Genomic DNA, 14559 nt, shown 5'->3' with positions numbered 1-14559 from the left:
GAGGAATTTACCGCTTTGAACACCAAATGCACACTTTTTGGGATTTAATCGCATGTTGTATTTTCTTAGCTGTTCGAAGATTTCTGTGAGGTCATCAAGGTGATTTTTTCCGATCTTTGTTTTGGCGACCATATCGTCGACGTAGACCTCAATGTTTCTGCCGATTTGTTTTGCGAAGATTTTGTCCATTAGACGTTGATATGTTGCACCTGCATTCTTAAGGCCAAATGGCATGACTTTATAACAATAGTTTCCATATTCAGTAATAAAGGCTGTCTTATTTTGATCGGATAGATGCATTTAGATCTGTTTATAACCAGAATATGCATCCATAAAGCTGAGTTTTTCAAAACCAGAGGCATTATCAACTAAACAATCAATAGAGGGCAAATGGTAGGAATTTTTAGGCCATGCTTTGTTGAGATCGGTGAAATCAACACACATGCGCCATTTACCGTTATGTTTTTTAACCATGACGACGTTCGCCAGCCATGTTGTGAATCTGATTTCTCGGATGAAGCCTGCGTTGACGAGCTTCTTGGTTTCTTCTAGGGAAGCCTGTTTTCGGTCGTGGCCGAGATTTCTCTTTTTCTGAGCAATAGGTCAGACAGATGGATCTAATGCTAACTTGTGTGATATGATGGATAGATCGATGCCAGGCATATCAGCTGGGGTCCAAGCAAACAGGTCGGAATTTTGCTGTAAGAATGCTCGGAATGATGATTTTTCTTCTGAGGATAATGTTGAGCCGACGTATGTGAATTTGTCCGTGTTTTCTGTGAAATAGATTTTATCTAGGTCTTCTGTTGGGGTTGGCCTTTCTAGTGTTCCCGCTTTGGGATCAAGGTCGGCTAGCATGTGTTGGTCGTTCATGTTGCCAATATTGTGAACCTGGGCTTTTGTGTTATGGTTAGGTCTTTTGAGACTATTGTTTAGCACTCCCTGGCTTCTCGGACATCGCTGTGAATGGTTGCAATTGTGTTGTCCTGCAAAGGAAACTTAACACAAAGATGAATTGTAGATACTATAGCGCCGAACCTATTTAAGAAAGGTCGGCCAAGTATTAAATTATAGGGACTTGAGCAATCAACAACTAAGTATTGAATGTCTGAAGTTTTTGATGAGGAAAACTTACCGAGTGTGGTTTGTAACCACACAGAGCCCATAACCGGGACTCGCTCACCTGAGAATCCTACCAAGTCACCAGTGGAAGGTTGGATGACGTTATTGCTCAGTTTCATTTTCTGGACTGTTGAGTAAAAGAGAACGTCGGCGCTGCTGCCTGGGTCGAGCAACACCTTTTTAACTAGGAGATCTCCGAGCTGTAGGGAGATTACGACGGGATCATCCAGATTTGCTACACTGTTGTCATGATCGGCTGTCTGGAATGTTATCTGTGGAGATGGCGGCGGCGGCTGCTATTGACTTTGATCGACATTGATGGAAAGTATAGCTCGGTAAGATCTCTTTCTTGCCGAGTTTGTGGCTCCTCCACCTGCAAAACCTCCGGAAATACAGTTAATTGTACGTGTTGGTAGTTCAAGATGGCTATTGTTTGGTCGGTCTCTATCTCGGCCATGTTGTGTAACCGAACTTTGGTCTCCTGAAGGAGGTGCTCGCCACTGCATGTGGCCGCTGATGTATTTGTCTAGGTGACCCTGCCGAGCTAGTCGCTCCAGTAGGTCTTTGGCGATGACGCAGTCGTCGGTATTGTGTCCGTGCTTCTGGTGGAAGGAGCAGTGTTTTGATCGGTCAGTGTCTTTTGAATCTGGGTAACTGCCAGCTTTTCTTGGTGGCTTGATTAATTTCGAATTCAAGATCTCCTTGATGATATCATCGCGTTTGGTGTTGAATTTGGTGTAGGTCTCGTATCATGGAATTAGTTTGAAATTCCTCTTGCTGTCCCGTGTTTTGTCGTCGTCTCTATAGTGAGGCTTTTCTACTTTCCGAGCTTGTTGGAGTTCTTCAATGTTGATCTGTCCTTTAGCTTTTTCACGGAACTCGGCCATAGTTTTTGGTTTGGCCACAACAATAGTTTCCTGGAATTTTTCTGGTCGTAATCCGCTTTTTATGGCATGTAGTTCCACTTCGGGGTGGAGGTCGGGTATACTTATGGCTATCTTTGTGAAAGCGCGTCATGTAATCCTTGAGGCTTTCGTGCTGGCCTTGCTTGACTGTGTTCAGGTAATCAGAGTCATGTAGGTAGATGGCTAATCCAGCGAAGTGTTCCTCAAAGGGCTTTGATATCTCTCGAAATCGAGAAATAGAACCTGCAGGCAAAGAACAAAACCAATCAAGTCCAGGACCGTCTAAGTAAGATGGAAAACAGCGACATAAAACTTTATCAGATGCACCGTTTACTATCATTATGGAGGTGAATTTCTTGATGTATTTCTTCGGATCACCTAACCCATCGTAGGGAGTTAGGGTGGTCGGCAGAGTAAACCTTCGGGGTAGAACGAAGTTCATCACCTCCGCCGTGAATGGTCCAGGGGAGCTTTCCTGATCGTCATTCTCTATGTCTTTCTGAGCTTCCTCGTTATGTTCGGGTTGCTCCTCTTCCTGTCGAGCAGTGTTTGAGACATGTGTTGGCCCTGACTGCTGCTCGGCTTCTTCTGTCCGTTCTTGTTGGTCATTATTGTTTTCGGTTCGAGTGTTATTCAAGTTGGCAATTTGATTTGTCATTCTTTGGTTCTCCTCGGCCACGGCTTGCCGCAACTCGGTCACCATCCGGAGCAATTCGGATGGTGTGGGTGGAGGTTGTTCAGCCATGGCTTCAAACGGGAACCTCGAGGCCGATGATATATGGAGAGGTTTATATTTTCGGCCCACGGTGGGCGCCAATTGTTCTTGTATGGATACCTGGAGGGAGAGCTCAGCCTCTAGGAATCGACGCCGAGTTATTATCTTCGGTGCCGACCTTTGAGCTTTGTGGCAATCCGAGCTTTACTCCAAGAGGATGTCCAATCGCGTAAAGCTTTGAGTAAGAAACAGGGGGGAGTGTACCTGTAAAGGCACTCCGAAGCTTAAGTCAGTATTGAGAATTCAATGTGTCTTTAGGATAAGAGGTCATACCTTTTGTAGGCGAAGATGTATTAGTCCGTTATGATTCTGCTTTATTGTATGTATTAAAGAGCAATAATAACGTGGAACGTTAGGTTGGACGTTTCATTTTTATAAATCAGCCCGTTAGGCTGAGTTGTAACGGAAGTGGCCGATTAATGACTGCGATGCCGAACTGTAACGCCAATTTTCTAGGTAATAATGTAGATAATGCCGAGTTATAAATGATAAAGTCAATTTATGATATTGAATTTGTAATGGCCGAACCAAGAAGTAATAGCATATACATACTTACAAAATTTTTTTTTTCAATAATTTAATTAAAAACTTGATTTAAAAATTATTTAGACGTCCGATTTTATTATTTTGATGAATTTTTCGTATTATTTAAATATTCAAAAAATTTCGCCACTAAAAGATGGTAAGGAAACAACGACTACGAGTCAAAGAACTTTATATCCAAAAAGAAACTTAGTGGACCAAAAGATGCCGAAGATTGTGATTACCACCATCATTTTCTTATGAGTTGAGCATGATTAATCATCATTCTTCAAACAAAACAATGAAAGTCATCGGAGTGTGTGCTCGGCTATTGTAAAAGTTATGTAAGTTAAACAATAAAAAATGTTATCTGAATAACTTTGTTTTTATTTTTTCTCATTTCTCTATTGTATTGCCGTAATTGGCTTTAACTTGCGTAACCTTACTTTTCTTTCATTGTGAATAAGTATCTGAAGAGAGAAACGAGGCAACCATTTATTTTTAAGAAAAATATTATCCCAACAAATTACTTTTGTAATCGAGCTTAAATGAATATATATTTTCTTTCTTCTTTAATTAAAATTTTTAGTTATCAATACTTAAATTATTATATCAATTTGATTATATTTTGAAATAATTTAGTAATATAATATCATCGTATTTTAATGTATAAAAAAATTACATTTCGCAATTTTATTTGTTGAATTATTTAAACAAACCAAATCACTGTACAAATAATTATTAGAGAAAAATCTTATAAGCAGCATTTTGTCAATCATGCTAATATGGAATTGTCTACCATGGGAAAACTTAGAACTGGTTCTTAAAGGGCTTGGAAAGTACATTCCAATTTAGTGACCCTCATTGCACCGTATAAAAAGGTGTAAATTTGTAAAGTTTGGCCTCCAAATTGTTCTAATCACAAAAGGACTGGTTGGGCAGTGTTAGTAATATCGTTTTGATTAAGTTTTTTAAAATAAAGATTAAAGAATTTTTTTTAATATTATGAAAAAATAGTATCTTGGTATTAGTATTAAACGACAAAAACATCCTTTTATCTTTAATTTGTTTAATTGTATTATAAATTAAAATTATTTTTTATAAATTAAAATTGAATTTTTATAAAATATTAAAACTCTATGAAGTTCATTTAAAAAAATTAAAATATTTTTTAACATTAAATTTAAAAATATCAAAATATCCTTTATGTAATAATTTTAAAATTACTAAATATCCTTATATATAGGAATAGTTAATATTATTTGATTTATTAGCAATTATGAATTTTAATTCAATATTAAAAAGGTTAAAACATTTTATAGTTAATTTTTAAAATACCAAAACAACCTTTTAATATTAATTTAAAAAAATAAAATATTCTTTTAGAATAAAGGTTAGTTAATTGTATTAGAAATTATAGATTTAAACTTTTGAAACAACTAATATATATATATATAATTAATTTTTAAATAATATAACAACATTTTAAGGTTAATTTTAAAAAGATTAAAATACCATTAAAGAATTAAGGTTAAATTCTTAACATATCCCATGATAAATAATTTTAAAAGAGTAAATTATTTTTATAGGATTAATTAAGATTGTATGATTGTATTAGAAATTAAAATTTTACATATAAGAAGGACTAAAATATTTTTATACGTGGCTTTTAAAAGACTAAAATAACTTTTTGAATAATTCACATTAATAAACTGGATTTTTTTTTATTGAAAATATGGAGACTCGAACCCGCAACCTCTTAATTGAGTATGGAGAGACTATGCCATTTGAGCTATTGCTTCTTGGCACATTAATAACTGCCATTTGAGCTATTGCTTCTTGGCACGTTAATAAATTGGTTGAGAGTTAAAATTAGGGCAAAATACTATAATAAGCCAACGTCAATCCAAATTTACCTATATGAACCAAAATGAAAATCGATACAGCAATGAGCCAGATCATATTTTTATGTAATTCGAACCAGGCTAGTTCGAACTCTATCTTCAAGTAATTCGAACCAGAGCAGTTCGAATTTCAAAGAAAAATTGAACGTAAATCGAACAAGACTGGTTCGAACTACCTATGCAAGTAATTCGAACCACTCCAGTTCGAATTATGGGGAAATCAGTTCTGCATGTAATTCGAACCACCCTGGTTCAAATTACGCTTAAGCAAGGTTGTTAGTAATTCGAACCACCCTGGTTCGAATTACTAGTGATTCGGCTATATAAGGAGTTCGAATCAGCCTCATTCGAACCATTCTCATCTTCCCCTGCCCCACCAAATCTCAGAGAAAACGACCCAGATTCTCTCCAAGAAAGACCTGAACGGAATACTCTGCTCATGGAGGACGATCCGGCACGGTTATATCGCTTGGACGGAGTCGCCCATATAGCTGGGGTCATCAACGAAGAGGTTAGTACGGAAATAACTTTATTTTACCGGTACATGTGAGTTAGTGGTTTGGCATGCGGGTTAGATGTTGGTTTAGTTGGTGGTTTATTTTAGCGGTTTATGTTAGTGATTTCTGTTAATGGTTTAGGTTAGTGGTTTTTGTTAGTGGTTTATGTTGGTGGTTTATCTCAGTGGTTTATCTTAGTGGTTTATGTTAGTGGTTTATCTTAGTGGTTTATGTATGTGGTTTATGTAAGCGGTTTACGTTAACGGTTTACGTTAGTGGTTTATGTTAGTGGTTTACGTAAGCGGTTTAGTTGTGGTTTTATAATGTTAGATCTTTGATGTCAGTAGGCTATGGTGGTTTCTAATTTAAGTTTCTTATGCAAATGGTTCTCGTTCTTGGATTTTTAAGCGGCTATGCATAGTAAGATTTTTTGGTTTAGGGATTATCGTGTTGATTATGTTTGTCACCGGTAATTAAGTTGGTTCTAATAATGCGGTTCATTTCTTCCGCAGCCTCAGCGATGCATCAGGAGCATGCGGCGGCAACAGGGCATGGTCCTGGATGACAGATACGTTCCGTACCTGCAGATGGCTGGTCTTTACCATCTTGCAAGGCTGAACGATAGATGGTTCCGGTTGGACGAGGCCCTTGTGAGTGCGTTTGTTGAGCGATGGCGTCCGGAGACGCACACTTTTCATATGCCGTTCGGAGAGTGCACTATCACACTGCAGGACGTGGCATACCAGCTGGGTTTGCCAGTGGACGGGCGTTACGTCAGCGGCTGCCTATCAGAGTTCCATGTATACATCGATGGTGGCCGTCCAGCCTGGGTTTGGTTCGAGGAGTTGCTTGGAGTGGTACCTCCTCCTAGCCAGGTTCAGAAGTACGCGGTCAACTGCAGCTGGTTTCAGGAGACGTTTGGTGAGTGCCTGGAGGGAGCTGATGAGGATACTGTGCGTCGTTATGCCCGTGCGTACATCATGATGTTGTTGGGCACGCAGCTTTTTGCGGACAAGTCGGGCAACCGCGTTCACATCAGATGGCTTCCGTTTGTAGCTAGGCTGGAGGAGATGGGGACCTACAGCTGGGGTTCTGCAGCACTGGCATGGTTGTACCGGTGCATGTGCCGTGTGACGAACAGAAATGTTATCAAGCTAGCGAGCCCACTTCAGCTACTTCAGTCATGGATTTTCTGGCGATTTCCTCGGTTTAGGCCTGCAGGATTTGAGACGTTCAGCTGGCCACTGGCCTCGAGGTACTTCCCTAATCTTTGTCTATTTCAATTTACTACACATAACCGCGTGTTCATTCATAATGTATTGGATACCCTAAGTACACATACAAGTAGCGGTAACACATGTGCATGTTGCAGGTGGTCAGGTTACATCCCTTCCAGTAGCGAGAAGGGTCCTAGAGTTCAGACGTGGAGGCTATGGATAGACCGGTTGCAGGATAGAGAGGTCAGTATGTTACTTAATAAGTTTTTTTATTTAACCACAATTTACGAGTTGGCATCACGAGTTGCCCTGACATTGTATCGTTCTGCGTGCAGTTTATCTGGATGCCGTACAGTAGCCCTGACGTACTTCAGGTCGTGCATCCCGAGGTTTTGGAGCCTCGGCATATGGTGCTGTGGCGGTCTGTTACATCGCTTATCTACTTTGCCGTCATAGAGTGGCATCAGGTAGACAGAGTTCTTCCGCAGTTCGGAGGGGTGCAGCCCCGTCCACAGGCCGCCCTGAACATCGACTTTCTGATGTCGAAGGACGGCAGAGGCGGCGATCGATGGTTCCCGTCCCATTTGCAGAAGTGGCATCAGTATTGGGAGGACCGTACGGAGAGCGTGCTGAGATTCGATGTTGTTGCTGACCCTGGTCCGTCGCATCAGTTCTTGGATTGGTGGACTCAGCACGGGAAGAGGTTTTTGTCTTCAGATCCACAGTTGGGCGATCCGAGAGCCGTTGCTATTCCTGTTGAGGCCTCACAGCGGGGAGCTGGGCAAGTACCTGAGATGGATCGGCCTGACGACGTGCCAGATAGGAGGTGGGTTGATAGGAGAGCTCGCGTGGGCACACGTCGTAGCCAGCGTGACTGGGGTTGGCTTGAGCGTGCTATGGAGGCTGGCGACGAGGCCGGCCCCGCTAGGGGTCGACGACGACATCATCCTGGCAGAGGTAGAGGGCGTGCTGCGGTTCATGCCGCTGCACCTGACCCTCAGGACGATGACGATGATCAGCATGGGCCTGAGGGCGGGGATGGTGCAGGGGCGGCCTCAGTTGCTGGTGGTAGTACCCAGGATGGGGTTCACGGAGGTGAGTGGTATGGCTCCGGGATGGGTGACGGGGCTGAGCCTAGTGACGCTGGACTTGGGTCCGGTCCTTTTGGACATTACTTTGTTGGAGTACCCACCGACGACCAGCCTCAGCAGGACGGTACTCCATGGGTTATTCCCGGATCACAGTGGCAGGACTTCCTTGGGGCAGATACGCTCGATCCTGACTTCGGCAGTCCACGGTTTCTGGCGGAGATTTCGGCTATAATGCAGGAGGACGAGCCGGGCAGGAGGCGTCCTCAGACCCCTGCCACGCAGGCACCCTTAGATGTTGATCTGAACGAGCCTGCTACGACTCCTGTTGGTGACCAGTTTGCTTTGGGAGGTACCCCACATTCCGCTTACACCGCTGCATCACAGTTTGTCGCCGGGCCATCTGCCGCACCACTCCATTTTACGCCACCCGCACAGCCTGCCCCGCATGAGGACGCAGATGAGATAGAGGATGAGGAGCCGTTTATCCGCAGAGGTCAGAGGCCACGGGTTTCCCGTCATTGTGGGACAGGCTCCCACTTGTTTAGATGATTTACATTTCATGTATTTTGGACGTTAGGGTTCACTCATGTATTTTAGATGATTTACTTTAGAGCTATTTTTCCTTGTTGTTTGCTCATCTTATTGTACTTAAAAATCTGTTATTTACCTAGTGGATTAGTGACTATGTATTATCATTGAATCATATAACACTGTAGTTATCAACTTTTGCAGTCATGGGATTCCTAACCATATTCAAATTCAGATGCAACTTTTTCATTACTAGAAGGTAAAAGGATAAACAGATAACACAAATCATCTTAAATAACAAGTAACATGAAAAATAAAATCAATGAACACTAACAATAACAAGATCGCTACTACTGCCCCCCGTGTGAGACGGTCCTCCAAGCTGTGGGCAACTCCTGCGGGTGTGTCCGGGTTGGCGACAAAGGCCACACCTCTTTGGCCGATTCGGATCTGCCTCGTCCATGTTCGTCCGTATCCTAGTGGATCTCGGACGACCCTCTCTTGCCCGCCTCTTGGCAGGGTCCGGGATCACGGTTGGCCCGTCGTAAGGTGGCCAGAATCCCTCCGGTATCGGCGGTGTGAATCCCATCTGGTACACACGGAACACTGAACTAATCTGATACACGCTGTGAACATAAGAGGACCAGGTAACCCGTGAGTAGGCGCAGCATGCAAGTGCATGCTGGCACGGGAAATGAAGTGCCTGGAAGTACACGCAGTCACAGGTCCTGGACGCAAGCGATACTCTGTAGGTACCTAATGAGAAAGAGCCCGTCGGAGTGGTCTCGGCTACGGTGAACTCGGAGTTATCCCGGTCATACAAAGTCACCGTGAAGCACCTCGAATTCTTCAAGTTGGCCTCTATACACTTCACCAAGTACTGACTGAATTGCTGTCCGGTTCCCATCTGGGCCTCAGCCTCTCTACCCTTGCGAACAAAGAGTTCCGCAAGCCTTCCATATGTTGCCTTCACCAAAGAGCAAACAGGGAGGTTTCTGACACCCTTTAGGATTGAGTTCACACACTCCGAGATATTCGTCGTCATGTGACCGAATCTCCGTCCCTCGTCACGATGCTGAGTCCATAAGGAATAATCAATCCGGTTCGCCCACTCACACATCGCCGGGTCTTCAGACCGAAGAATATCAAACCAGTAATCAAACTCAACATCGGTCTTGGCATATGCGGCATTCAATAGAAGCCTACGTGCATTCACTAGAAGCCTACGTGCATCCTTGCCCTTGAAGGTAAGGGCAAAATTAGCCGCTACGTGTCGAATGCAGAATGCACGGTATGCAGATGGAGGTAACCAACCCCCGTCCGGAGCCTCAAGCGCAGCCTTTATGCCGTTATGCCTGTCCGATATAACCAGAAGACCGGGCTGCGGTGTCACGTGCTGTCTAAGGTGGGAGAGAAAGAATGACCAAGACTCTGCATTCTCACCTTCTACTAGTGCGAATGCAACGGGTAGAATGTTGGAGTTCCCGTCCTGTGCAATCGCGATGAGCAAAGTAACCCCGTACTTCCCATACAGATGGGTCCCATCAATGCTAACTAAAGGCTTGCAATGGCGAAATGCCTGGATGAGCGGTGGAAACGTCCAGAAAAGTCTGTGAAAAAAAGCTTGAGACTCGTCTACTTGTCCACTAACTCGAACGGGGCTCGTCCGTAGGATTGCAACAGTATCGGGCATCGTCAACTGGACTCCCAAAACCCACCTGGGGAGCTCGTTGTATGACTCATCCCAGTCACCATATACGAGGGCAATTGCCTTCTGCTTCACCATCCAGACCCTCCTATAAGTCGGCCTAAACCCGAAGTGTGCTGCCGTGGCATTTAGGAGCACCTTGATGCTGACGGATGCATCAGCCCTAACCATTGGCATAACGAACGCGGAAATCACATGATAATCCAAGCTCCTGTGGTCACTCGAGATGGAGGTCGCAAGACAAGTGTGAGGTCCATTGTACCGCTTGACCTCCCAAATGCCCTTGCGCTTCCGCAGACTCAGTCGAATCAACCATGTGCACCCATTCCCAAACTCAGAACACTTGCCCACATAACGGCGATGATCAGACTCCACAACCTTGTACTGTACCCCTCGCCGGATGCTGTAAGTCTTCACACTTAACAGGGCCTCGTCTTTATCCTGAAATTGCTGACCAACCTGGAACTCTGTCAAACCAGCAGTCCCTTCAGCATCTCTAGCTCCGAATCCAACAGAGTGCCCTGAAACACCCTCTTGCCTCATGGCATCTAGGTCCAAAGAGGAAAAATGTGGTGGATACTGCTGTGTGCCAGAACTAGAACCACCGACTACCAATGCAGGCTCAGTCGCTCCAACCTCGTCGCCGCTGTCATCCTCAATCATATCCGGCTCGACGTCGTCCTCCTCTACATCACCCAACACTCCGTCACCGACGCCAACCGGTGGAACTCCCTGTAAAGCGTTCGGCAGAATATCAACTGATCCTACCACGTCGCCTACTCCATCATTCAGATCAACAGCAAAAGACGGGGAGGCGACTGGTTCGACCGCTGGCTCGTACACAGGGACGGACGAAGAAGCAACGGCAGGCCTTGAACTCGAACCGGCTGCCGCTGCTTCAGTGGTGGCATTCTGGTTCGAACCCCCTGAGCTGGATACCACATCAACCAACTTTGCCAACAACTCTGGTGTCCTAACCTCGGGAAACTGCCTCCGACATAGAAACATGACTTGCAGGTCCTCATCACTACCAATCGTGAAGCAATCATACTTCACCGTATCCTGCAAGACAGTGATTGGAATGCGATAGAAAAACTTCTTCACTCGCTTCGCACCTTCCAGACCGAGTTTCATCAGCACAGATCTAACAAGATCATCATAGCTCGTCGTTGGTTTCACGACGATACAGAGAGGATCCTTATCTGTGAACTTCACACCGGAGCGAGTTTTTCTCTTAATGGATCCTCTATGGTGAACCAAAACCCCAAAACTCTCCTCACTAGCCATATTACACCCTCTATGAGAGCAACTCACGTTTAGAACCATATATATACTGCACTGTCTACCACTAATTCGAACCGAACTGGTTCGAATTCAATTTGTGTAATTCGAACCAGCCTGGTTCGAATTACTTGATGCAGCTTCTCCCTATATAATTCGAACCAGTGTGGTTCGAATTATGTGATACGTTTTCCTCCCAAGTAATTCGAACCACCCTGGTTCGATTTAGGTGAATGAATTTTCCTCTTCATAATTCGAACCACTCTGGTTCGAATTACTAATGAATTGAGTTCGAACCACACTGGTTCGAATTATATAAATATAAGGTTTGGCTCATTGCAGAAACGAATTTCAGTTTGGCTTATTTAAGTAATTTTCAACTTCCCTTGGTTTATTCTGGTTTTTTGCCCTTAAAATTATGCAGATGTCATCAACACAATTCAGTTACGCGCTTGTCTATATATATATATATATATATCGAATTAATTTGATTTGATTTACGCTATTTACATGTAAACTAAATCAACTTGATTATTTAATTTACTACTAGCACACTAAATATATATAAATCCAATTTAATTGATTTGATTTACTACTATATATATATATATATATATATATATATATATATTAAATTGAATCAGTTTGATTCGATTTATTACCTATACAAATTATTGATATTTATTACTTTTATATCAACTTTAAAACATAAATGTTAATAGAAAAATTTTTCATTTAAATTCAAATAAAATATAAAAAAATCAAAACGAATAAGAATAGAAATTCAATTTTTATGTTTTAGTTCAAATTTTAGAAAATTTATATTTTTATAAACATAAGAATTTAAAAAGGAATAATAAACAATTTTGTAAAATTTTGTTAAAAATCATCTTTTGATTCATTAACATTTAAAAAATTATTACCGGAACTTTTGATGTTAAAAAAGTTAATATAAAGTATAGCCCTCTAAAGTAATATAGGAGTTAAAATTTAAATTTTTTCAGAGTCAGAAATAATAAATAGTTATATATTATAAAATGACCAACTATATTTATACAATATATAATTTAAGAAATAATTAAAATACTATATCAACTAAATTATCATTTAATTTATAAAATTAAATATAAAACTTATCATTTGATGACGTTATGCTCTGAAAATTTTAAATTTGAGTTAGAAGTAATGTGACTAAAGCAATATATTCTATTCTTAATTTCACAAATTAAATGATAATTTAATTGATATAATATTTTAATTATTTCTCAAGTTATATATTATATAAATATAGTTGGTCATTTTATAATGTATAACTATCTGTTTCTTTTGATTCTGAAAAAATTAAGTTTTAACTTCTATGCCACCTTAGAGGGTTATACTTTATAGTAATTTTTCAATATCAAAAGTCTCGGTAATGATTCTTTAGATGCTAATAAGTCAAATGATCATTTTTAGTAAATTTTTAGAAATCGTTTATTGTTCCGTTTTAAAATCATAAGTTTATAAAAATGTAAATTTTCTGAAATTTGAACTAAAACACAAAAGTTGATTTTCTATTTTTATTTGTTTTGATTTTTTAATATTTTATTTAAATTCAAATAATGGTATTTTCTTATTGACATTTATGTTTTAAAGTTAATATAAAAGTAGTAAATATCAATAATCTGTACAGTACAGTTAGTAAATCGAATCAAATTGATTCAATTTATTATATATGTGCTATACAGTAGTGAATCGAATTAACTAGATTTGATTTACATATATTTAGTATACTAGTAATAAATCGAATCAAGTTGATTCGATTTACATGTAAATAGCGTAAATCGAATCAACATAAAATCATTTAGCACATGGATGTAACGAAAATTAAAATAAGACATTAGTGTAATTTTAAGGTTGAAATTATTTATTATTGTAATTCATATTTAGAATATTAAAATATCCTTTAATCATGAGTATGAAAAAGACAAAATTATTCTTATAGGATTAATTAAAATTATTTGATTATATTAAAAATTAAAAGATTTAATCTAATATTAAAAAGATTAAAATATTCTTATACTTGATTTTTGAAAGACTAAAATAATTTTTTAAAATTAATCTTAAGAGACTAAAATACTTTGTTATATATATATTAAAAATTATAAAATTTATGTTTTAAAAAGACTGAAATACATCTATAATTAAATTGTGGACTCATTTTTTTATTGAGTTATTAAAAAATATTAGATCATAATAAATTTTTTTTATATAAGAAAGATAAAGGTTACTAAGGTTCAATGATTCACATGTCCATAAAAGGAAAAATCATCAATGCTTTGAGCACACAAAACTTGTGTAAAGCTTTAATATGTTGTCTACGTTACCAAAAGTTGGGTTCTTAGGATAAAAGCTGGGTTTATTTGATAAAATTGCTAAAATTTTATATTTTTAAGGAGAGCTCTAATTTTATTGCCAATTCCATCACCTATCATAGTCCTATAAGCACCCAAATATACTTTCACTATCTAAGAAAGCTCCATCTACGATTGGTTCAGCTAGGCCCTCAAATTGAACTCTAAACCTTGCTTGTCCTTTGATCCAGTTTCCCTTCAACATCAAATTAGTATCATAATATCAGGAGGAAAACATATTTATCAATATAGTAATAATAAAAAATGAAATCGAAATTCACATGAAGCCTCCTTTGGGTGACCCATCTTATCATTACCATTAATTGTTTTTCCAAGACTAGAATAAATTAGATGGGGGAGGTTCCATCCAGTTCCCCGAACCAGAAGCATTCAATCAGTCATTTTCTTATTGCGGGGTTTCATGTGTGTGAGTTACACACATCCTTCTTTTGTTCAATCTACTCAACACTTCAGATTGTACTTGTTTGCTTTCATATAGGAAATTAGATTATATTTCAAAGCAAGTTTAGTTACAACTTTCTATCAAGCTCGGCTACTTTGAGCTTTCTTCGATATTACTCTTTACCTTTTATTGATAATTTTTTTTTTATAGTAA

At 39.9% G+C, this 14559-nt stretch overlaps 2 protein-coding genes and 1 pseudogene across 2 annotated transcripts; 1 reads left to right on the top strand and 2 right to left on the bottom strand.

Annotated features, from left to right (window-relative positions):
- Nucleotides 1-603: 603 nt before the first annotated feature.
- Nucleotides 604-2772, bottom strand: LOC148563472 (uncharacterized; annotated as a pseudogene).
- A 3486-nt stretch (nt 2773-6258) lies between these two features.
- On the top strand, nt 6259-8582 carry LOC148563471 (serine/threonine-protein phosphatase 7 long form homolog). The gene is made up of 2 exons (XM_088487546.1): nt 6259-7185; nt 7278-8582. The coding sequence occupies exons 1-2, from the start codon at nt 6259-6261 to the stop codon at nt 8580-8582; spliced, it is 2232 nt and encodes a 743-aa protein (XP_088343672.1).
- Nucleotides 8583-8880: 298 nt separating this feature from the next.
- LOC148563470 (uncharacterized) lies at nt 8881-11604 on the bottom strand. Its single transcript, XM_088486821.1, has one exon. It carries the CDS (start codon nt 11593-11595, stop codon nt 8881-8883), a length of 2715 nt encoding a protein of 904 aa, XP_088342947.1. The 5' UTR covers nt 11596-11604.
- Nucleotides 11605-14559: the final 2955 nt, after the last annotated feature.

This window comes from Arachis ipaensis, chromosome B5, assembly GCF_059453495.1.
Source record: "Arachis ipaensis isolate K30076 ecotype BB chromosome B5, ASM5945349v1, whole genome shotgun sequence".
In the NCBI taxonomy this organism is placed as follows: Eukaryota; Viridiplantae; Streptophyta; class Magnoliopsida; order Fabales; family Fabaceae; genus Arachis; species Arachis ipaensis.
This window is presented reverse-complemented; position numbering and strand designations above follow the sequence as displayed.

Coding starts and splice junctions, on each gene's coding strand:
- LOC148563471 (XM_088487546.1), top strand. CDS start 6,259: ATGCGGCGGCAACAGGGCATGGTCCTGGATGACAGATACGTTCCGTAC. Junction 7,186..7,277: donor ACCGGTTGCAGGATAGAGAG/GTCAGTATGTTA, acceptor TTCTGCGTGCAG/TTTATCTGGATGCCGTACAG.
- LOC148563470 (XM_088486821.1), bottom strand. CDS start 11,595: ATGGTTCTAAACGTGAGTTGCTCTCATAGAGGGTGTAATATGGCTAGT.